The 26,631-nt window shown below is 44.2% G+C and overlaps 2 protein-coding genes across 2 annotated transcripts in view; both read left to right on the plus strand.

Annotated features, from left to right (window-relative positions):
• Positions 1–26,631, plus strand: part of LOC135561317 (uncharacterized) — a 755,535-nt gene that overhangs the window by 493,554 nt on the left and 235,350 nt on the right. The gene's annotated exons all lie outside the window — the stretch shown is intronic.
• tle3a (TLE family member 3, transcriptional corepressor a) overlaps positions 5,718–26,631 on the plus strand; it is a 191,914-nt gene continuing 171,000 nt past the window's right edge. The window contains exons 1-4 of the mRNA XM_065002855.1: positions 5,718–6,030; positions 9,429–9,535; positions 10,826–10,889; positions 26,473–26,517. Of these exons, the coding sequence (XP_064858927.1) occupies positions 6,007–6,030; positions 9,429–9,535; positions 10,826–10,889; positions 26,473–26,517 (240 nt within the window). The 5' untranslated portion in view covers positions 5,718–6,006. The remainder of the gene's footprint in view (positions 6,031–9,428; positions 9,536–10,825; positions 10,890–26,472; positions 26,518–26,631) is intronic.

The raw sequence follows: 26,631 nt of genomic DNA on the forward strand, positions 1-26,631 counted from the left end.
TATGTTTAGTGCAGGGTGAGATGAACACAGTGGACTTCCTCCTAAGATCACTCTCTATTGAAAGGCATGTGGGCGGTAGCCTGTGAAAGATTTAGCCTGTGTACAATACTGCTCGAATTTCTCACAGACCAGTTCTTCTCCTCTCTACCTTGGAAATAACACACATATCCCACAGCCCTTTGCTTTGTTGGTGAGAATCAAATCAAATTTGGACAATTGTGTTCAGTCATTCTCATCATCTTAATGTGTTTCACTGTGTAGTTCCTAACCTACACCACAAATACCAGCAAAGCTACACTATGCTTGATCATATATATATATATATATATATATATATATGTAGCGAGAGATTCAAACTGTAATTTTGATAGTTTGTGCTTCAAATCAAATCAAAGTTTGATTTGAAAAAAGGCCTGATGTAGAAGTTTAGTTTAGTGACAGTTGAAGAAGGACAAAGTACCACAATACTTTACAATGAATTCATGACCTTTTCATTATGTAAACATAGCCTATCAACTGAATACATATTTACTTATCATATGGCTTTACGTAATACTCTATGCATGTTCCAACTGACACGATCGCACCTGAATGATTCTGTTGCTCATTCGACTGTTTGCGGAACGTGATCGTATTCCAGTCGCCACTAGTAAGATTACATGAACAGAATATGTTGATTTCATTCCCATCATGTTTGATCATTGAATTAATGAATTCCTTGGAGATAACAACAAACACCACTTCAGCTTGTTAGTAAGTGTTTTCATGCTCCCCCCCACCCCACCCCCTCCCCTATTGTTTAATCTAGACTCTCATTACCACGTGGTGCCTAACAGAACAGATTGTTTGGACTGGAAAGGAAAGGCATTCTAAGATAATTAATGAAGCATCCATTCCGGGCAGCCCCCACTATTCACCGCCAGAGCAGTACCCCGGACCGAGGAGCAGACATTTTGTTAGTGCTTTTGACCCCCGCGTGGCCTTGATTGACAGCCTAGCTCTTGCGTAAACAGGCTTGAAACAACCCGACCAATAGCAATCAAGCGAGTAAGAGTGCTGCACAGCGATTGGACGAGGAGCTTGTAAAGTCTGTGAAGGGAACCCACGTGGGTCAGAGCCGCTGTAAATTGTGGAGCTCTGTGCGAGCTCAGGCATGCGAAAGCTTGTTAAAATGTCGTTCACGCAGATCAGATCTTGAACAATCATCCCGAGCTCAGCAACATCCAGATGTTGACATGTACACTCTGATCTATATGTTGTTAAGATGCTATGCATTTTAGTAAACAGCAATATAATAACCATATATCCATTTGGCCAGTATTTCGTTCTCAAACCGGGTTACTTGGCCCATCCACAGGGGTAATTGAGAGGACTCGTGAGACCATAGGGCTTACTAGTAAAATGCACACGGAGAGGTACTTCAGGGTTATTCCTGGCAGAGCAAAATTCAGGTGGTAGCTCAGTAACCGAAAAAAGATGAGGAACCATTGTGGCTAGGCATTTATTTTCTATATTGCCTATAAGGCTAATTACGTATTCAGGGTTTGTAGCTAGATGAACTGTAATAGAAATTCGTGAATGGTTCAATGATTATGATGAGACAACGCCTACATAATCTTACCCACATGATGTTACCCATTTACGCAAAAATGTACTATTACATGCATCAAAGGACATAGTTCGCACTTCGCAGGATAGCCTGGGTACCGGATGTTTAGCTCTCGTGCCACTCCTTTCAGACCGTACCCAGGCAACGAGCAGGCGCAGCCGAACTGTTTGTTCTGAACCGAGAGCACATATTTTGAAATGTAGGCCTATGGCATATCGCAAATTCAAAAATGCTTGCAAAAAAAAAAAAGACACTAAGCACATCTATAGAATATGCAGAGTAAGTATGTTGACTTAGTATTATCCTAGTTACAATAACGTCGACAAAATGTAGGATAGGGCGAAAAGGATGACGTCAGATATCATTTTAGGTGCGTTCCATTTGACTGCACCGGCCAGCAATTTGGTCACGTGACAGGAGGAAACCGGTGAAAATAACATTTTATTTGTCACATGTGCTGAATGCAACGGGTGTAGATTTAACCGTGAAATGCTTGTTTTAGGAACCCTTCCCAACGATACAGAGTTAAAAAGTAATTGATAGTAGAAAAAGAGGAATAAAATACACAAGAATGTGGAGCTATATACAGGAAGTACCAGATCAACATGGAGCTATATACAGGGAGTTCCAGTACCAGATCAATGTGGAGCTATATACAGGGAGTACCAGTACCAGCTCAATGTGGAGCTATATACAGGAAGTACCAGATCAATGTGGAGCTATATACAGGAAGTACCAGTACTAGATCAATGTGGAGCTATATACATGAAGTACCTGATCAATGTGGAGCTATATACAGGGAGTACCAGTACCAGATCAATGTGGAGCTATATACAGGAAGTACCAGTACCAGATCAATGTGGAGCTATATACAGGGAGTACCAGGTCAATGTGGAGCTATATACAGGAAGTACCAGATCAATATGGAGCTATATACAGGAAGTACCAGATCAACATGGAGCTATATACAGGAAGTACCAGATCAATGAGGAGCTATATACAGAGGGTACCAGATCAATGTGGAGCTATATACAGGGAGTACCAGATCAATGTGGAGCTATATACAGGGAGAACCAGATCAATGTGGAGCTATATACAGGGAGTACCAGTACCAGATCAATGTGGAGCTATATACAGGGAGTACCAGATCAATGTGGAGCTATATACAGGGAGTACCAGATCAATGTGGAGCTATATTCAGGAAGTACCAGATCAATGTGGAGCTATATACAGGAAGTACCAGATCAACATGGAGCTATATACAGGAAGTACCAGATCAATATGGAGCTATATACAGGGAGTACCAGATCAACATGGAGCTATATACAGGGAGTACCAGATCAATGAGGAGCTATATACAGGGAGTACCAGATCAATGTGGAGCTATATACAGGAAGTACCAGTACCAGATCAATGTGGAGCTATATACAGGGAGTACCAGATCAATGTGGAGCTATATACAGGAAGTACCAGTACCAGATCAATGTGGAGCTATATACAGGGAGTACCAGTACCAGATCAATGTGGAGCTATATACAGGAAGTACCAGTACCAGATCAATGTGGAGCTATATACAGGGAGTACCAGTACCAGATCAATGTGGAGCTATATACAGGGAGTACCAGATCAATGTGAAGCTATATACAGGGAGTACCAGATCAATGTGGAGCTATATACAGGGAGTACCAGTACCAGATCAATGTGGAGCTATATACAGGGAGTACCAGTACCAGATCAATGTGGAGCTATATACAGGAAGTACCAGATCAATGTGGAGCTATATACAGGGAGTACCAGTACCAGATCAATGTGGAGCTATATACAGGAAGTACCAGATCAATGTGGAGCTATATACAGGGAGGACCAGTACTAGATCATTGTGCAGAGGTACGAGGTTTTGGAGGTAGATATGTACATGAAGGCAGGGTAAAGTGACTAGACATCAGGATAGATAATAATAAGGTATTTGAGGTAGATATGTACATGAAGGCAGGGTAAAGTGACTAGACATCAGGATAGATAATAATAAGGTATTTGAGGTAGATATGTACATGAAGGCAGGGTAAAGTGACTAGACATCAGGATAGATAATAATAAGGTATTTGAGGTAGATATGTACATGAAGGCAGGGTAAAGTGACTTGGCATCAGGATAGATAATAATAAGGTATTAGAGGTAGATATGTACATGAAGGCAGGGTAAAGAGACTGGGCATCAGGATAGATAATAATAAGGTATTAGAGGTAGATATGTACATGAAGGCAGGGTAAAGTGACTTGGCATCAGGATAGATAATAATAAGGTATTAGAGGTAGATATGTACATGAAGGCAGGGTAAAGTGACTGGGCATCAGGATAGATAATAATAAGGTATTAGAGGTAGATATGTACATGAAGGCAGGGTAAAGTGACTGGGCATCAGGATAGATAATAATAAGGTATTAGAGGTAGATATGTACATGAAGGCAGGGTAAAGTGACTGGGCATCAGGATAGATAATAAGAGTAAAATAAATTACAGATTATTAGCAGCATTTGACGAGTGTAAAAGTGTGTGTGTGTGTGTTTGTTTGTGTTGTGTCAGTATGCATATGTGTGTGTATATAGCTTCGTGGTATATATATATATATATATATATAACCCTCATGCATAGAGGCTGTGCAATATAGCGTTGGTGCAGATAGTTCGGGTAACCATTAAGTAACCAGTAATGAACTATAAAGCAGTATTATGTCTATCAGCTTTTAAATCCCTCCGAGGCTGTCCTTACCCTACGTCACTTTGATTCGAACAGACTCCTCTGACGAGAGAGAAAAGAACGCGTCCCAAAACGAACGCTCAAGTGGAAACAGAGTGCTCCCACGTGGGGACATCGTTCTCTGATAGGCCCCTGAGCCTATCAGAGAACTCTGGTTTAGCTCCCTGAGCCTATCAGAGAATTCAGAGCCAATCTGATTGGACAGACAGAGACGCGCTTTCACGACCATTTCAGCCCCGATGCTGTAGAATGCCTGTGTGTGTGTGTGTGGCACCGACCCGGACGGGGGTGGACAAAAAGGCTTGCTGTGGATAAACTGCGATATGTGACAATTATCGAAAAGGAGTAACTCTTGTTTAACCATGTTAGCTACGTTTTCAAATTCGAGGGGGAAGACGTACATGAGAACATTACCTTTGGATTAAAGCAGCAGCCATCTCCCCCCCCAAAAAAATACATTTAAAAAACGTCTCAAGTACAGTAAGTAAACTAGAGAAATCGTTTCGTCTTGAACCGGACCGTATTTCATGGGCTAACTTCGTCCTAGACCGAGAGAGAAGCAGGGTGCACCGGGAGAGGATGCCCGGTGTGGTCTGCGTTGATCCAGGAACCTTCTCGCCATCCAGACACCCCCCCCCTCTTCCTTTTGGGACGGATTTAAAAGCGGATTCGTGTACTTTTGACATCAAATCATCTGAGTACTAAACACACAGGTAAGAGACTAGCGCTGGGTATACTAGCTGAGGTTTGGACTAGCTAAACAAGGGGGTTAATCTTCCCGTTAAACCAGCCGTCGTTGCTGTATCAAGTTTGTGAAAGTGGAATTTACAGCCACACTGTGGTTACGATCGGACACACTGCTGCTGGTGTGAAAAATAATGTGGCACTATCTCATGTTAACTACTGTTGTTAGCTAGTTAATGATGATCACGTGTATGTTGTTGTTGTAATACATATCCTTTTAGCCTGTGACAGTTTTTGCACACAGATTATTTTTATCAGCCAGTTTGGGCTGAAATCTTCCTTCTCCTGTTTTCAACCAACAGATTAAATCGCGTCTTCAACGAAGGATTTTGAGGAGTTCTCCTCCACCCCTCCTCCCCCACCTCCACCTCCTCCTCCTCCACCCCCCCACCTCCTCCTCCCCCCCACCTCCTCCCCCCCCCCCTCCTCCTCCCCCCCCACCTCCTCCTCTCCCCCCACCTCCCCACCTCCTCCCTCCCCACCTCCTCTCCCCCCACCTCCTCCCTCTCCCCCCACCTCCCCACCTCCTCTCCTCCCCACCTCCTCTCCCCCCACCTCCCCATCCACCACCTCCTACTCCACCACCACCTCCTCCACCTCCTCCACCACCTCCTCCTCCTCCACCTCCTCCCCATTCTCCACCACCTCCTCCTCCACCACCTCCTCCACCTCCACTACCTCCCCCTCCTCCACCACCTCCTCCTCCACCACCCTCCACCTCCTCCACCACCTCCTCCTCCTCCACCTCCTCCACCACCCCTCCACCACCTCCACCACCACCTCCACCACAGTTGTTGTGAGAGGAGCAGAGACCAGCCAGACTCTGACCGTCTCATCACCAGACGACCCGAAGCTGTCGCTTCTCCCATCCAAATAAACAAAGGGTCCATTTGAAGATGTATCCTCAGGGCCGACATCCCGTACGTTGTTGCCTCCTTTTTCTAATGTTTGATCCTTCTCTTTTTTTGAAAGGAGAGTCCTACAACAACTGAGTCTTGTTCTCGCTATCTGTCTTGTCAAAAGATTTTTCATCATAATGTTGCCTTGAACTGAAGCGACTGAAATATTATTGCTACACTCTTACTGTAGCTAGCTAGCTACATTAACAACAATATTAGCTATCATACTCTTATCAGAAGTCAAATGTGTGTGTGTCTAATGGTGTGATGTTGGAGAGATGATTGTTTACGTGCTTGGTTGTGTTCTAGAACGTTTCTGTCAGTGTTCTCTTGGTTGTGTTCTAGAACGTTTCTGTCAGTGTTCTCTTGGTTGTGTTCTAGAACGTTTCTGTCAGTGTTCTCTTGGTTGTGTTCTAGAACGTTTCTGTCTGTGTTCTCTTGGTTGTGTTCTAGAACGTTTCTGTCTGTGTTCTCTTGGGTCTGTTGGTTGAGCTCTAGAACCTTCTCCTCCAGTCTCTGTTTGTCTGTTCTCAGACCTGAACTTTCATTACAAACTTGTATTCCCACATAAACAAAACCAAAGTGGCATCTGCTTTTGACTTCCAAAGGTAAAGAAAGAAAATAAAATGTTTTAGACCAAACCCCCTCTTCTCTGGCACTGTCAACCCATCTATCCATGCGAAGTAAAACGCCGTGAATGTGATGGTGTTTATGCGGCGCCGTGAATGTGATGGTGTTTATGCGGCGCCGTGAATGTGATGGTGTTTATGCGGCGCCGTGAATGTGATGGTGTTTATGCGGTGCCGTGAATGTGATGGTGTTTATGCGGTGCCGTGAATGTGATGGTGTTTATGCGGAATGTGATGTGAATGTGATGGTGGTGTTTATGCGATGTGCCGTGAATGTGATGGTGTTTATGCGGCGCCGTGAATGTGATGGTGTTTATGCGGCGCCGTGAATGTGATGGTGTTTATGCGGCGCCGTGAATGTGATGGTGTTTATGCGGCGCCGTGAATGTGATGGTGTTTATGCGGCGCCGTGAATGTGATGGTGTTTATGCGGCGCCGTGAATGTGATGGTGTTTATGCGGTGCCGTGAATGTGATGGTGTTTATGCGGTGCCGTGAATGTGATGGTGTTTATGCGGTGCCGTGAATGTGATGGTGTTTATGCGGTGCCGTGAATGTGATGGTGTTTATGCGGCGCCGTGAATGTGATGGTGTTTATGCGGTGCCGTGAATGTGATGGTGTTTATGCGGTGCCGTGAATGTGATGGTGTTTATGCGGTGCCGTGAATGTGATGGTGTTTATGCGGTGCCGTGAATGTGATGGTGTTTATGCGGTGCCGTGAATGTGATGGTGTTTATGCGGTGCCGTGAATGTGATGGTGTTTATGCGGTGCCGTGAATGTGATGGTGTTTATGCGGTGCCGTGAATGTGATGGTGTTTATGCGGTGCCGTGAATGTGATGGTGTTTATGCGGCGCCGTGAATGTGATGGTGTTTATGCGGGCGCCGTGAATGTGATGGTGTTTATGCGGTGCCGTGAATGTGATGGTGTTTATGCGGAATGCCGTGAATGTGATGGTGTTTATGCGGTGCCGTGAATGTGATGGTGTTTATGCGGTGCCGTGAATGTGATGGTGTTTATGCGGTGCCGTGAATGTGATGGTGTTTATGCGGTGCCGTGAATGTGATGGTGTTTATGCGGTGCCGTGAATGTGATGGTGTTTATGCGGTGCCGTGAATGTGATGGTGTTTATGCGGTGCCGTGAATGTGATGGTGTTTATGCGGTGCCGTGAATGTGATGGTGTTTATGCGGTGCCGTGAATGTGATGGTGTTTATGCGGTGCCGTGAATGTGATGGTGTTTATGCGGTGCCGTGAATGTGATGGTGTTTATGCGGTGATGGTGAATGTGATGGTGTTTATGCGGTGCCGTGAATGTGATGGTGTTTATGCGGTGCCGTGAATGTGATGGTGTTTATGCGGTGCCGTGAATGTGATGGTGTTTATGCGGTGCCGTGAATGTGATGGTGTTTATGCGGCGCCGTGAATGTGATGGTGTTTATGCGGTGCCGTGAATGTGATGGTGTTTATGCGGTGCCGTGAATGTGATGGTGTTTATGCGGTGCCGTGAATGTGATGGTGTTTATGCGGTGCCGTGAATGTGATGGTGTTTATGCGGTGCCGTGAATGTGATGGTGTTTATGCGGTGCCGTGAATGTGATGGTGTTTATGCGGTGCCGTGAATGTGATGGTGTTTATGCGGTGCCGTGAATGTGATGGTGTTTATGCTCGGCATTACAAGAGCTGCACGTCTGGAGCTGCTTGTAAAAAAAAAAAAAAAATGTCACTCCCTCCTTTTGTCAGAACGCTACTGTTGGCATAGCTACCGCAGTAGCTAGGAGTGTTATGTTAGATACCCCAGATGGACCCGTAGACAAACACTCATTATAATCTGGAACACAAATAATAGCTAGATCTGTGAATGAAATCCTGTGTTCACATAGTGTTTTCGGAGGAGAAGTCCAGATCTAGGATCAGTTTTGCCTTTCATTATGAATTATATTACATGGACTGGGGGGGAACTGATACCAGATCTGAGACACTTCAGCACTGTCCCAGAGTGCCAAACAGCAGACAGGGTGGAATACATATTTTTGGTTGTGTTCTAGAACGTTTCTGTCAGTGTTCTCTTGGTTGTGTTCTAGAACGTTTCTGTCAGTGTTCTCTTGGTTGTGTTCTAGAACGTTTCTGTCTGTGTTCTCTTGGTTGTGTTCTAGAACATATTTTATGCCTCCTGTTCATCCAATGTGAAATACTGATGCCCCATTTAATCTACGAGACACTGTGACACAGGCTGACCAATCTAGTGTCAAAAATACACATGTCCTAATGATGGGCTGAAATATACACATGTCCTAATGATGGGCTGAAATATATACCTGTCCTAATGATGGGCTGAAATATACACATGTCCTAATGATGGGCTGAAATATACACATGTCCTGTCCTAATGATGGGCTGAAATATACACATGTCCTGTCCTAATGATGGGCTGAAATATACACATGTCCTAATGATGGGCTGAAATATACACATGTCCTTTCCTAATGATGGGCTGAAATATACACATGTCCTAATGATGGGCTGAAATATACACATGTCCTGTCCTAATGATGGGCTGAAATATACACATGTCCTAATGATGTGCTGATATATACACACCTGTCCTAATGATGGTCTGATATATACACCTGTCCTAATAATGGGCTGAAATACACACACCTGTCCTAATGATGGGCTGAATATAGCCTATTGATTTCAATAAATGTGAAGATTAAACTTGTATTTGTTGCGTGTGCATCATATCTCTCTAATGACCTGACCATGTGATGTTCTCCTCTTGTTGTTTCAGGCACCTGGACATGGTCAGCCGAGTCAGCCTGGGTTCAAGTTCACTGTAGCAGAGTCCTGCGACAGGATCAAGGACGAGTTTCAGTTCCTGCAGGCCCAGTATCACAGGTAACTAGTTAGTTCCTGCAGGCCCAGTATCACAGGTAACTAGTCAGTTCCTGCAGGCCCAGTATCACAGGTGACTAGTCAGTTCCTGCAGGCCCAGTATCACAGGTAACTAGTCAGTTCCTGCAGGCCCAGTATCACAGGTGACTAGTCAGTTCCTGCAGGCCCAGTATCACAGGTGACTAGTCAGTTCCTGCAGGCCCAGTATCACAGGTAACTAGTCAGTTCCTGCAGGCCCAGTATCACAGGTAACTAGTCAGTTCCTGCAGGCCCAGTATCACAGGTAACTAGTCAGTTCCTGCAGGCCCAGTATCACAGGTAACTAGTCAGTTCCTGCAGGCCCAGTATCACAGGTAACTAGTCAGTTACTGCAGGCCCAGTATCACAGTTAACTAGTCAGTTCCTGCAGGCCCAATATCACAGGTAACTAGTCAGTTCCTGCAGGCCCAGTATCACAGGTAACTAGTCAGTTCCTGCAGGCCCAATATCACAGGTAACTAGTCAGTTCCTGCAGGCCCAATATCACAGGTAACTAGTCAGTTCCATGCAGGCCCAGTATCACAGGTAACTAGTCAGTTCCATGCAGGCCCAGTATCACAGGTAACTAGTCAGTTCCTGCAGGCCCAGTATCACAGGTAACTAGTCAGTTCCTGCAGGCCCAGTATCACAGGTAACTAGTCAGTTACTGCAGGCCCAGTATCACAGTTAACTAGTCAGTTACTGCAGGCCCAGTATCACAGTTAACTAGTCAGTTCCTGCAGGCCCAATATCACAGGTAACTAGTCAGTTCCTGCAGGCCCAGTATCACAGATAACTAGTCACATATAAGCCCATTTCATTGCAATATGGTAGCCCTATTCCCTATATAGTACACTACTTTAGACCAGGGCCCTATTCCCTATATAGTACACTACTTTAGACCAGGGCCCTATTCCCTAAATAGTACACTACTTTAGACCAGAGCCCTATTCCCCAGAGCCCTATTCCCTATATAGTACACTACTTTAGACCAGAGCCCTATTCCCTATATAGTACACTACTTTAGACCAGAGCCCTATTCCCTAAATAGTACACTACTTTAGACCAGAGCCCTATTCCCTATATAGTACACTACTTTAGACCAGAGCCCTATTCCCTAAATAGTACACTACTTTAGACCAGAGCCCTATGGAACCCTATTCCCTATATAGTGCACTACTTTAGACCAGAGCCCTATGGAGGAGGTTGGGGAGGAGGTGGGGGAGGGATTCAGAGAGACGCCTGTAAATTGACACCTTGTCTCCCTGTCTAAAGTCTTAAGGTGGAGTACGACAAGCTGTCCAATGAGAAGACAGAGATGCAACGTCACTATGTCATGGTAAGAGAACAATAGGATATCATTAAGGGTCTGAACAGGCTTGTCAAGGCATTATCTTAAACCTCTGGGTTTCATGTACCTTTCTGTGCTTCGTGTGTGTGTGTGTGTGTGTGTGTGTGTGTGTGTTGTACATGTGGTTGATAGGTGTGTGTGTGGTGTCTCATACCTCAAATCAAATGTTATTTGTTGCATGCTGAATACAACAGGTGTTGACTTCACTGTGAAATGCTGAATACAACAGGTGTTGACTTTACTGTGAAATGCTGAATACAACAGGTGTTGACTTTACTGTGAAATGCTGAGTACAACAGGTGTTGACTTTACTGTGAAATGCTGACTACAACAGGTGTTGACTTTACTGTGAAATGCTGACTACAACAGGTGTTGACTTTACTGTGAAATGCTGAATACAACAGGTGTTGACTTTACCGTGAAATGCTGAATACAACAGGTGTTGACTTTACTGTGAAATGCTGAGTACAACAGGTGTTGACTTTACTGTGAAATGCTGACTACAACAGGTGTTGACTTTACTGTGAAATGCTGACTACAACAGGTGTTGACTTTACTGTGAAATGCTGACTACAACAGGTGTTGACTTTACTGTGAAATGCTGACTACAACAGGTGTTGACTTTACCGTGAAATGCTGAATACAACAGGTGTTGACTTTACTGTGAAATGCTGACTACAACAGGTGTTGACTTTACTGTGAAATGCTGAATACAACAGGTGTTGACTTTACTGTGAAATGCTGACTACAACAGGTGTTGACTTTACTGTGAAATGCTGAATACAACAGGTGTTGACTTTACTGTGAAATGCTGAGTACAACAGGTGCTGACTTACAAGCCCTTAAACAATGTGTGGGGGTACAGAGTCAATGTGGAGGCTATATACAGGTTATTACGGTACAGAGTCAATGTGGAGGCTATATACAGGGTGTTACGGTACAGAGTCAATGTGGAGGCTATATACAGGGTGTTACGGTACAGAGTCAATGTGGAGGCTATATACAGGGTGTTACGGTACAGAGTCAATGTGGAGGCTATATACAGGGGGTACCGGTACAGAGTCAATGTGGAGGCTATATACAGGGGGAACCGGTACAGAGTCAATGTGGAGGCTATATACAGGGGGTACCAGTACAGAGTCAATGTGGAGGCTATATACAGGGGGGTACCGGTACAGAGTCAATGTGGAGGCTATATACAGGGGGTACCAGTACAGAGTCAATGTGGAGGCTATATACAGGGTATTACGGTACAGAGTCAATGTGGAGGCTATATACAGGGTATTACGGTACAGAGTCAATGTGGAGGTTATATACAGGGTATCAATGTGGACTATATACAGGGGGTACCGGTACAGAGTCAATGTGGAGGCTATATACAGGGGTACCGGTACAGAGTCAATGTGGAGGCTATATACAGGGTATTACGGTACAGAGTCAATGTGGAGGCTATATACAGGGTGTTACGGTACAGAGTCAATGTGGAGGCTATATACAGGGGGTACCGGTACAGAGTCAATGTGGAGGCTATATACAGGGTATTACGGTACAGAGTCAATGTGGAGGCTATATACAGGGTGTTACGGTACAGAGTCAATGTGGAGGCAATATACAGGGGGTACCGGTACAGAGTCAATGTGGAGGCTATATACAGGGAGTACCGGTACAGAGTCAGTGTGGAGGCTATATACAGGGTATTACGGTACAGAGTCAATGTAGAGACTATATACAGGGGGTACCGGTACAGAGTCAATGTGGAGGCTATATACATGGTGTTACGGTACAGAGTCAATGTGGAGGCTATATACAGGGGGTACCGGTACAGAGTCAATGTGGAGGCTATATACAGGGTATTACGGTACAGAGTCAATGTGGAGGCTATATACAGGGTGTTACGGTACAGAGTCAATGTGGAGGCTATATACAGGGTGTTACGGTACAGAGTCAATGTGGAGGCAATATACAGGGGGTACCGGTACAGAGTCAATGTAGAGACTATATACAGGGGGTACCGGTACAGAGTCAATGTGGAGGCTATATACAGGGGGGTAACGGTACAGAGTCAATGTGGAGGCTATATACAGGGGGGTAACGGTACAGAGTCAATGTGGAGGCTATATACAGGGGGGTACCGGTACAGAGTCAATGTGGAGGTTATATACAGGGGGTACCGGTACGGAGTCAATGTGCGGGGGCACCGGTTAGTCGAGGTAATTGAGGTAATATGTACATGTAGGTAGAGTTAAAGTAACTAGATAATAAACAGAGAGTAGCAGCAGTGTAAAAGAGGTGTCTGGGTAGCCCTTTGATTAGCTGTTCAGGAGTCTTATGGCTTGGGGGGGTTAAGCTGTTAAGAAACCGGCCTCGCCGGTACCGCCCGCCGTGCTGGTTGATAGGGGTGTGTGTTGTGCCTGTGGTTGATAGGGGTGTGTGTTGTGCCTGTGGTTGATAGGGGTGTGTGTTGTGCCTGTGGTTGATAGGGGTGTGTGTTGTGCCTGTGGTTGATAGGGGTGTGTGTTTTTTCTGTGGTTGATACAGTTTAAGTCAGAAGTTTACATACACTTAGGTTAGGAGTCATTAAAACTAGTTTTTCAACCACTCCACACATTTCTTGTTGACAAACTATAGTTTTGGCAAGTCGGTCTACTTTGTCCATGACACAAGTCATTTTTACAACAAATGTTTACAGACAGATTATTTCACTTATAATTCATTGTATCACAATTCCAGTGGGTCAGAAGTTTACATACATTAAGTTGACTGTGCCTTTAAACAGCTTGGAAAATTCCAGAAAATTATGTCATGCTTCTGATAGGCTAATTGAAATTTGAGTCAATTGGAGGTGTACCTGTGGATGTATTCTCAAGGCCTACCTTCAAACTCAGTGCCTCTTTGCTTGACATCATGGGTAAAATCAAAAGAAATCTGCCAAGACCTCAGAAAAACAATTGTAGACTTCCACAAGTCTCATCCTTGGGAACAATTTCCTAACGCCTGAAGGTACCACGTTCATCTGTACAAACAATAGTACGCAAGTATAAACACCATGGGACCACGCAGCTGTCATACCGCTCAGGAAGGAGACTCGTTCTGTCTCCTAGAGATGAACGTACTTTAGTGAGAAAAGTGCAAGTCAATCCCAGAACAACAGCAAAGGACCTTGTGAAGATGCTGGAGGAAACAGGTACAAAAGTATCTATATCCACAGTAAAACGAGTCCTATATCAACATAACCTGAAAGGCCGCTCAGCAAGGAAGAAGCAACTGCTCCAAAACCGCCATAAAAAAGCCAGACCACGGTTTGCAACTGCACATGGGGACAAAGATCGTACTTTACCATCCCAACCGTGAAGAACGAGGGTGGCAGCATCATGTTGTGGGGGTGCTTTGCTGCAGGAGGGACTGGTTCACTTCACAAAATAGATGGCATCATGAGGAGGGAAAATGATGTGGATATATTGAAGCAACATCTCAAGACATCAGGAAGTTAAAGCCTGGTCCCAAATGGGTCGTCCAAATGGACAATGACCACAACCATACTTCCAAAGTTGTGGCAAAATGGCTTAAGGACAACAAAGTCAAGGTATTGGAGTGGCCATCACAAAGCCCTGACCTCAATCCTATTGAAAATGTGTGGGCAGAACTGAAAAAGCGTGTGTGAGCAAGGAGGCCTACAAACCTGACTCTGTTACCCAGCTCTGTCAGGAGGAATGGTCCAAAATTCACCCAACTTATTGTGGGAAGCTTGTGGAAGGCTCCCCAAAACGTTTGACCCAAGTTCAACAATTTAAAGGCAATGCTACCAAATACTAATTGAGTGTATGTACATTTCTGACCCACTGGGAATGTGATGAAAGAAATAAAAGCTGAAATAAATCATTCTCTCTACTATTATTCTGACATTTCACATTCCTAAAATAAAGTGGTGATCCTAACTGACCTAAAACAAGGAACTTTAACTCGGATTAAATGTCTAATCTACCGTAATCTAGAAGAACACACACACACACACCTAGAAGAACACACACATGCACACGCACACACACACACGTCTAGAAGAACACACACACACACACACACATATAGAAGAACACACACACACATATAGAAGAACACACACACACACACACACACACACACACACACACACACACACATATAGAAGAACACACACACACACATACACACAACACACACACACATATAGAAGAACACACACACATATAGAAGAACACACACACACACATATAGAAGAACACACACACACATATAGAAGAACACACACACACATATAGAAGAACACACACACACACACATATAGAAGAACACACACACACACATATATAGAAGAACACACACACACACATATAGAAGAACACACACACACACATATAGAAGAACACACACACACACATATAGAAGAACACACACACACACATATAGAAGAACACACACACACACATATAGAAGAACACACACACACACACACACACACACACATATAGAAGAACACACACACACAACACACACACACACACACACACATATAGAAGAACACACACACACACACACATATAGAAGAACACACACACACACACACACACATATAGAAGAACACACACACACACACACATATAGAAGAACACACACACACACACACACACACACACACACACACATATAGAAGAACACACACACACACACACACACACACACATATAGAAGAACACACACACACACACACACACACACATATAGAAGAACACACACACACACATATAGAAGAACACACACACACACACACAAGAACACACACACATAGAAGAACACACACACACACACACATATAGAAGAACACACACACACACACACACACACACACACACATAGAAGAACACACACACACACACACATATAGAAGAACACACACACACACACACACACATAGAAGAACACACACACACACACACACATATAGAAGAACACACACACACACACACACATATAGAAGAACACACACACACACACACACACATATAGAAGAACACACACACACACACACACACACACACACACATATAGAAGAACACACACACACACACACACACACACACACATATAGAAGAACACACACACACACACACACACACACATATAGAAGAACACACACACACATATAGAAAAACACACACACACATATAGAAGAACACACACACACACAGAAGACACATATAGAAGAACACACACACACACATATAGAAGAACACACACACACACATATAGAAGAACACACACACACACACACACACACACACATATAGAAGAACACACACACACACATATAGAAGAACACACACACACACATATAGAAGAACACACACACACACATATAGAAGAACACACACACACACACACACACATATAGAAGAACACACACACACACACACACACACACACACACACACACATATAGAAGAACACACACACACACACACACACATAGAAGAACACACACACACACATCTAGAAGAACACACACACACACACACGTCTAGAAGAACACACACACACATACACAAGAACACACACACACACATATAGAAGAACACACACACACATCTAGAAGAACACACACACTCACATCTAGAAGATCACACACACTCACACACGTCTAGAAGAACACACACACACACACACACACACACACACACACATCTAGAAAAGAACACACACACACACATATAGAAGAACACACACACACACACATAGAAGAACACACACACACACACACATAGAAGAACACACACACATATAGAAGAACACACACACACACACACACACACACACACTCACATCTAGAAGATCACACACACTCACGCACGTCTAGAAGAACACACACACACACACACACACACACACACACACACACACACACACATCTAGAAAAACACACACACACGCATCTAGAAAAACACACACACACACATCTAGAAGAACACACACACTCACATCTAGAAGAACACACACACACACACATCTAGAAGAACACACACACACACACACACACACACACACACACACACACACACACGTCTAGAAGAACACACACACTCACTCACATCTAGAAGAACACACACACACACACGTCTAGAAGAACACACACACTCACACACACACACACTCACATCTAGAAGAACACACACACACACACACACACACACACACACACACACACACACACACACACACACACACACACACACACGTCTAGAAGAACACACACACTCACTCACATCTAGAAGAACACACACACTCACACACGTCTAGAAGAACACACACACTCACATCTAGAAGAACACACACACTCACATCTAGAAGATCACACACACACACGTCTAGAAGAACACACACACACACACACACACACACACACACACACACACACACACACACACACACACACACACGTCTAGAAGATGCACACACACACACACGTCTAGAAGATCACACAGAAATGTCTCTTTGCTCAGTTGAACTATGTTGCTCTGTTCTCCTCTGATACCTCAGGCAGGTGTGTGAGTGACATGTAATCCATCGAGACCACAGGCAGCGGCGGTCAGAGACTCAGGGGCATAAATGGATTTCCTGTGTGTGTGTGTGTGTGTGTGTGTGTGTGTGCAATTACTTTGAGAAGCTCAATGTACTATTCAGTCCATTAGCTTCTTCCAAAATGACCTTTGAACCAAGACAAGACGAGGAGAGAGCTGGTATGTCTGATAGCAGATCAGAGAGACACTGGCCCTCCCCGGTGTAACTGGATTCCTTAGACGGGCTGTGCCCCAAATGGCAACCTATTCCCTATATAGTGCACTACTGTATGGGCAGTAGAGTGCCATTTCCCCTGTCAAAAGTAGTGCACTACTCTGTAGGCCATAGGGTACCAGACAGCACTGTGCAGGGCTAAATGTAGGGGCTGCTGCTGCCTCTCTTTCTCCACATGTATATTGAAATGTTTACCTCTTCCCTCCCTCACTACCCACTGCTGTGGGTTTACCTCTTCCCTCCCTCACTACCCACTGCTGTGGGTTTACCTCTTCCCTCCCTCACTACCCACTGCTGTGGGTTTACCTCTTCCCTCCCTCACTACCCACTGCTGCTGGGGTTTACCTCTTCCCTCCCTCACTACCCACTGCTGTGGGTTTACCTCTTCCCTCCTCACTACCCACTGCTGTGGGTTTACCTCTTCCCTCCCTCACTACCCACTGCTGTGGGTTTACCTCTTCCCTCCCTCACTACCCACTGCTGTGGGTTTACCTCTTCCCTCCCTCACTACCCACTGCTGTGGGTTTACCTCTTCCCTCCCTCACTACCCACTGCTGTGGGTTTACCTCTTCCCTCCCTCACTACCCACTGCTGTGGGTTTACCTCTTCCCTCCCTCACTACCCACTGCTGTGGGTTTACCTCTTCCCTCCCCTCACCCCACTCTTCCCTTCCCTCCTCACTACCCACTGCTGTGGGTTTACCTCTTCCCTCCCTCACTACCCACTGCTGTGGGTTTACCTCCCTCTTCCCTCCCTCACTACCCACTGCTGTGGGTTTTACCTCTTCCCTCCTCACTACCCACTGCTGTGGGTTTACCTCTTCCCTCCCTCACTACCCACTGCTGTGGGTTTACCTCTTCCCTCCCTCACTACCCACTGCTGTGGGTTTACCTCTTCCCTCCCTCACTACCCACTGCTGTGGGTTTAATACCTCTTCCTCCCTCACTACCCACTGCACTGTTCTGTTGTTTTAATACCCACTGCTGTTCTGTTGTTTTAATACCCACTGCTTTCCCTCCCTGTTCTCACTACCCACTCTGTTGTTTTAATACTCATCCTGTTCTGTTGTTTTAATACTCATCCTGTTCCTGTTCTGTTCTTTTCCTGTTCTGTTGTTTTAATCCTCACTGTTCTGTTCTGTTCTGTTTTTTAATACTCATCCTGTTCTGTTGTTTTAATCCTCATCCTGTTCTGTTGTTTTAATCCTCATCCCTGTTCTGTTTTTTAATCCTCATCCCTGTTCTGTTGTTTTAATCCTCATCCCTGTTCTGTTGTTTTAATCCTCATCCCTGTTCTGTTGTTTTAATCCTCATCCCTGTTCTGTTGTTTTAATACCCTGTTGTTTCAATCTCATCCCTGTTCTGTTGTTTTAATACCCTGTTCTGTTGTTTTAATCCTCATCCCTGTTCTGTTGTTTTAATCCTCATCCTGTTCTGTTGTTTTAATACCTGTTCTGTTGTTTTACTGCCTGTTCTGTTGTTTTAATACCCTCATCCTGTTCTGTTGTTTTAATACCCTGTTCTGTTCTGTTGTTTTTAATACCCACTGCTGTTCTGTTGTTTTAATACCCACTGCTGTTCTGTTGTTTCCCGTCTGGATTACTGCAACTCGCTGTTGGCTGGGCTCCCTGCCTGTGCCATTAAACCCCTACAACTCATCCAGAACGCCGCAGCCCGTCTGGTGTTCAACCTTCCCAAGTTCTCTCACGTCACCCCGCTCCTCCGCTCTCTCCACTGGCTTCCAGTTGAAGCTCGCATCCGCTACAAGACCATGGTGCTTGCCTACGGAGCTGTGAGGGGAACGGTACCTCAGTATCTCCAGGCTCTGATCAGGCCCTACACCCAAACAAGGGCACTGCGTTCATCCACCTCTGGCCTGCTCGCCTCCCTACCACTGAGGAAGTACAGTTCCCGCTCAGCCCAGTCAAAACTGTTCGCTGCTCTGGCCCCCCAATGGTGGAACAAACTCCCTCACGACGCCAGGACAGCGGAGTCAATCACCACCTTCCGGAGACACCTGAAACCCCACCTCTTTAAGGAATACCTAGGATAGGATAAAGTAATCCTTCTCACCCCCCCCTTAAAAGACCTAGATGCACTATTGTAAAGTGGCTGTTCCACTGGATGTCATAAGGTGAAAGCACCAATTTGTAAGTCGCTCTGGATAAGAGCGTCTGCTAAATGACTTAAATGTAAATGTTAATACCCACTGCTGTTCTGTTGTTTTAATACCCACTGCTGTTCTGTTGTTTTAATACTCATCCCTCCCTCACTACACACTGCTGTTCTGTTGTTTTAATACTCATCCCTCCCTCCCTCACTACCCACTGCTGTTCTGTTGTTTTAATACTCATCCCTCCCTCACTACACACTGCTGTTCTGTTGTTTTAATACTCATCCCTCCCTCACTACACACTGCTGTTCTGTTGTTTTAATACTCATCCCTCCCTCCCTCACTACCCACTGCTGTTCTGTTGTTTTAATACCCACTGCTGTTCTGTTGTTTTAATACCCACTGCTGTTCTGTTGTTTTAATACCCACTGCTGTTCTGTTGTTTTAATACCCAATGCTGTTCTGTTGTTTTAATCCTCATCCTGTTCTGTTGTTTTAATACCCACTGCTGTTCTGTTGTTTTAATACTCATCCCTCCCTCACTACCCACTGCTGTTCTGTTGTTTTAATACTCATCCTGTTCTGTTGTTTTAATACTCACTGCTGTTCTGTTGTTTTAATACCCACTGCTGTTCTGTTGTTTTAATACCCACTGCTGTTCTGTTGTTTTAATACCCACTGCTGTTCTGTTGTTTTAATACTCTTCCCTCCCTCACTACACACTGCTGTTCTGTTGTTTTAATCCTCATCCCTGTTCTGTTGTTTCAATCCTCATCCCTGTTCTGTTGTTTTAATCCTCATCCCTGTTCTGTTGTTTTAATCCTCATCCCTGTTCTGTTGTTTTAATACTCATCCTGTTCTGTTGTTTTAATCCTCATCCTGTTCTGTTGTTTTAATCCTCATCCCTGTTCTGTTGTTTTAATCCTCATCCCTGTTCTGTTGTTTTAATCCTCATCCCTGTTCTGTTGTTTCAATCCTCATCCTGTTCTGTTGTTTCAATCCTCATCCTGTTCTGTTGTTTTAATCCTCATCCTGTTCTGTTGTTTTAATACCCACTGCTGTTCTGTTGTTTTAATACCCACTGCTGTTCTGTTGTTTTAATACTCATCCTGTTCTGTTGTTTTAATACCCACTGCTGTTCTGTTGTTTTAATACTCATCCTGTTCTGTTGTTTTAATACCCACTGCTGTTCTGTTGTTTTAATACCCACTGCTGTTCTGTTGTTTTAATACCCACTGCTGTTCTGTTGTTTCCCGTCTGGATTACTGCAACTCGCTGTTGGCTGGGCTCCCTGCCTGTGCCATTAAACCCCTACAACTCATCCAGAACGCCGCAGCCCGTCTGGTGTTCAACCTTCCCAAGTTCTCTCACGTCACCCCGCTCCTCCGCTCTCTCCACTGGCTTCCAGTTGAAGCTCGCATCCGCTACAAGACCATGGTGCTTGCCTACGGAGCTGTGAGGGGAACGGTACCTCAGTATCTCCAGGCTCTGATCAGGCCCTACACCCAAACAAGGGCACTGCGTTCATCCACCTCTGGCCTGCTCGCCTCCCTACCACTGAGGAAGTACAGTTCCCGCTCAGCCCAGTCAAAACTGTTCGCTGCTCTGGCCCCCCAATGGTGGAACAAACTCCCTCACGACGCCAGGACAGCGGAGTCAATCACCACCTTCCGGAGACACCTGAAACCCCACCTCTTTAAGGAATACCTAGGATAGGATAAAGTAATCCTTCTCACCCCCCCTTAAAAGACCTAGATGCACTATTGTAAAGTGGCTGTTCCACTGGATGTCATAAGGTGAAAGCACCAATTTGTAAGTCGCTCTGGATAAGAGCGTCTGCTAAATGACTTAAATGTAAATGTTAATACCCACTGCTGTTCTGTTGTTTTAATACCCACTGCTGTTCTGTTGTTTTAATACTCATCCCTCCCTCACTACACACTGCTGTTCTGTTGTTTTAATACTCATCCCTCCCTCCCTCACTACCCACTGCTGTTCTGTTGTTTTAATACTCATCCCTCCCTCACTACACACTGCTGTTCTGTTGTTTTAATACTCATCCCTCCCTCACTACACACTGCTGTTCTGTTGTTTTAATACTCATCCCTCCCTCCCTCACTACCCACTGCTGTTCTGTTGTTTTAATACCCACTGCTGTTCTGTTGTTTTAATACCCACTGCTGTTCTGTTGTTTTAATACCCACTGCTGTTCTGTTGTTTTAATACCCAATGCTGTTCTGTTGTTTTAATCCTCATCCTGTTCTGTTGTTTTAATACCCACTGCTGTTCTGTTGTTTTAATACTCATCCCTCCCTCCCTCACTACCCACTGCTGTTCTGTTGTTTTAATACTCATCCTGTTCTGTTGTTTTAATACTCACTGCTGTTCTGTTGTTTTAATACCCACTGCTGTTCTGTTGTTTTAATACCCACTGCTGTTCTGTTGTTTTAATACCCACTGCTGTTTTGTTGTTTTAATACTCTTCCCTCCCTCACTACACACTGCTGTTCTGTTATTTTAATACTCTTCCCTCCCTCACTACACACTGCTGTTCTGTTGTTTTAATCCTCTTCCCTCCCTCACTACTCACTGCTGTTCTGTTGTAGTACTCATCCTGTTCTGTTGTTTTAATCCTCTTCCCTCCCTCACTACTCACTGCTGTTCTGTTGTAATACTCATCCTGTTCTGTTGTTTTAATACTCATCCTGTTCTGTTGTTTTAATACTCATCCTGTTCTGTTGTTTTAATCCTCATCCTGTTCTGTTGTTTTAATCCTCATCCTGTTCTGTTGTTTTAATCCTCATCCTGTTCTGTTGTTTTAATCCTCATCCCTGTTCTGTTGTTTTAATCCTCATCCTGTTCTGTTGTTTTAATCCTCATCCTGTTCTGTTGTTTTAATCCTCATCCTGTTCTGTTGTTTTAATCCTCATCCCTGTTCTGTTGTTTTAATCCTCATCCCTGTTCTGTTGTTTTAATCCTCATCCCTGTTCTGTTGTTTTAATCCTCATCCCTGTTCTGTTGTTTTAATCCTCATCCCTGTTCTGTTGTTTTAATCCTCATCCCTGTTCTGTTGTTTCAATCCTCATCCCTGTTCTGTTGTTTTAATCCTTATCCCTGTTCTGTTGTTTTAATCCTCATCCCTGTTCTGTTGTTTTAATCCTCATCCTGTTCTGTTGTTTTAATCCTCATCCTGTTCTGTTGTTTTAATCCTCAACCCTCATCCCTGTTCTGTTGTTTTAATACCCACTGCTGTTCTGTTGTTTTAATACCCACTGCTGTTCTGTTGTTTTAATACCCACTGCTGTTCTGTTGTTTTAATACCCACTGCTGTTCTGTTGTTTCCCGTCTGGATTACTGCAACTCGCTGTTGGCTGGGCTCCCTGCCTGTGCCATTAAACCCCTACAACTCATCCAGAACGCCGCAGCCCGTCTGGTGTTCAACCTTCCCAAGTTCTCTCACGTCACCCCGCTCCTCCGCTCTCTCCACTGGCTTCCAGTTGAAGCTCGCATCCGCTACAAGACCATGGTGCTTGCCTACGGAGCTGTGAGGGGAACGGTACCTCAGTATCTCCAGGCTCTGATCAGGCCCTACACCCAAACAAGGGCACTGCGTTCATCCACCTCTGGCCTGCTCGCCTCCCTACCACTGAGGAAGTACAGTTCCCGCTCAGCCCAGTCAAAACTGTTCGCTGCTCTGGCCCCCCAATGGTGGAACAAACTCCCTCACGACGCCAGGACAGCGGAGTCAATCACCACCTTCCGGAGACACCTGAAACCCCACCTCTTTAAGGAATACCTAGGATAGGATAAAGTAATCCTTCTCACCCCCCCTTAAAAGACCTAGATGCACTATTGTAAAGTGGCTGTTCCACTGGATGTCATAAGGTGAAAGCACCAATTTGTAAGTCGCTCTGGATAAGAGCGTCTGCTAAATGACTTAAATGTAAATGTTAATACCCACTGCTGTTCTGTTGTTTTAATACCCACTGCTGTTCTGTTGTTTTAATACTCATCCCTCCCTCACTACACACTGCTGTTCTGTTGTTTTAATACTCATCCCTCCCTCCCTCACTACCCACTGCTGTTCTGTTGTTTTAATACTCATCCCTCCCTCACTACACACTGCTGTTCTGTTGTTTTAATACTCATCCCTCCCTCACTACACACTGCTGTTCTGTTGTTTTAATACTCATCCCTCCCTCCCTCACTACCCACTGCTGTTCTGTTGTTTTAATACCCACTGCTGTTCTGTTGTTTTAATACCCACTGCTGTTCTGTTGTTTTAATACCCACTGCTGTTCTGTTGTTTTAATACCCAATGCTGTTCTGTTGTTTTAATCCTCATCCTGTTCTGTTGTTTTAATACCCACTGCTGTTCTGTTGTTTTAATACTCATCCCTCCCTCCCTCACTACCCACTGCTGTTCTGTTGTTTTAATACTCATCCTGTTCTGTTGTTTTAATACTCACTGCTGTTCTGTTGTTTTAATACCCACTGCTGTTCTGTTGTTTTAATACCCACTGCTGTTCTGTTGTTTTAATACCCACTGCTGTTCTGTTGTTTTAATACTCTTCCCTCCCTCACTACACACTGCTGTTCTGTTATTTTAATACTCTTCCCTCCCTCACTACACACTGCTGTTCTGTTGTTTTAATCCTCTTCCCTCCCTCACTACTCACTGCTGTTCTGTTGTAGTACTCATCCTGTTCTGTTGTTTTAATCCTCTTCCCTCCCTCACTACTCACTGCTGTTCTGTTGTAATACTCATCCTGTTCTGTTGTTTTAATACTCATCCTGTTCTGTTGTTTTAATACTCATCCTGTTCTGTTGTTTTAATCCTCATCCTGTTCTGTTGTTTTAATCCTCATCCTGTTCTGTTGTTTTAATCCTCATCCTGTTCTGTTGTTTTAATCCTCATCCCTGTTCTGTTGTTTTAATCCTCATCCTGTTCTGTTGTTTTAATCCTCATCCTGTTCTGTTGTTTTAATCCTCATCCTGTTCTGTTGTTTTAATCCTCATCCCTGTTCTGTTGTTTTAATCCTCATCCCTGTTCTGTTGTTTTAATCCTCATCCCTGTTCTGTTGTTTTAATCCTCATCCCTGTTCTGTTGTTTTAATCCTCATCCCTGTTCTGTTGTTTCAATCCTCATCCCTGTTCTGTTGTTTTAATCCTTATCCCTGTTCTGTTGTTTTAATCCTCATCCCTGTTCTGTTGTTTTAATCCTCATCCTGTTCTGTTGTTTTAATCCTCAACCCTCATCCCTGTTCTGTTGTTTTAATACTCATCCTGTTCTGTTGTTTTAATCCTCACCCTTCCCTGTTCTGCTATTGGTTTAGGTCCGTTAACACACCGTATTAACTATCAGCAGGCTGTTGGTTATCCGTTAATACAGGAGGTGTAAAGGTCCAATGCACTAATTTGGGCAATTTTTGTCTTTCTTTTTTTACACTGTCGATCAAACGTTTTACAACACCTACTCATTCAAGTTTTTTTTTTCTATATTTAAAAAAAAACTATTTTCTACATTGTAGAATAATTGTGAAGACGACAAAAAAGTATGAAATAACACATATGGAATCAAAAACAAATCAAAATATATTTTATATTTGAGATTCTTCAAAGTAGCTACCCTTTGCCTTGATGACAGCTTTGCACACTCTTGGCATTCTCTCAACCAGCTTGATGAGGTAGTCACCTGGAATGCATTTCAATTAACAGGTGTGCCTTCAGTTAATTTGTGGAATTGCTTTCCTTCTTAATGCGTTTGAGCCAATCAGTTGTGTTGTGACAAGGTAGGGGTGGTATACAGAGGACAGCCCATATTTGGTAAAAGACCAAGTCCATATTATGGCAAGAACACCTCAAATAAGCAAAGAGAAATAACAGAAATAACAGTCCATCATTACTTTAAGACATGAAGGTCAGTCAATTGATGAAACATGGTGTGCTGTATGGAATATGGTCCATCTGTAGTGACTAGGGAATATGTTGCCATCTGTAGTGTGACTGTAGGGAATATGTTGCCATCTGTAGTGACTGTATGGAATATGTCTCCATGTGTAGTGACTGTATGGAATATGGCTCCATCTGTAGTGACTGTAGGGAATATGGTCCCATCTGTAGTGACTGTAGGGAATATGGTTCCATCTGTAGTGACTGTAGGGAATATGGATCCATCTGTAGCGACTGTAGGGAATATGGATCCATCTGTAGGGAATATGGTTCCATCTGTAGTGACTGTAGGGAATATGGTTCCATCAGTAGTGACTGTAGGGAATATGGTTCCATCTGTAGTGACTGTAGGGAATATGGTTCCATCTGTAGTGACTTTAGGGAATATGTCTCCATCTGTAGTGACTGTAGGGAATATGGTTCCATCTGTAGTGACTTTAGGGAATATGGTTCCATCTGTAGTGACTGTAGGGAATATGGATCCATCTGTAGGGAATATGGTTCCATCTGTAGTGACTGTATGGAATATGGTTCCATCTGTAGTGACTTTAGGGAATATGTCTCCATGTGTAGTGAATATGGTTCCATCTGTAGTGACTGTAGGGAATATGGTGGCATTTCGTATCGTTTTAGTGAAAATAATCTTGTGGTCAAAATAATCATGACATTTCCTCTTCTGTTGCAGTATTACGAGATGTCCTATGGGCTCAACATAGAGATGCAGAAACAGGTATGTCACCATCACTACCACTCCTCTTTGTGATGGTCTGCCAGGGATTACGGTGCAGTAACAATGCATAGTCACTGCACTGTATGCTGGGTAAAATGGTCTGTTCATTTGGCT

This window comes from Oncorhynchus nerka, linkage group LG17 (assembly GCF_034236695.1).
Source record: "Oncorhynchus nerka isolate Pitt River linkage group LG17, Oner_Uvic_2.0, whole genome shotgun sequence".
NCBI lineage: Eukaryota > Metazoa > Chordata > Actinopteri > Salmoniformes > Salmonidae > Oncorhynchus > Oncorhynchus nerka.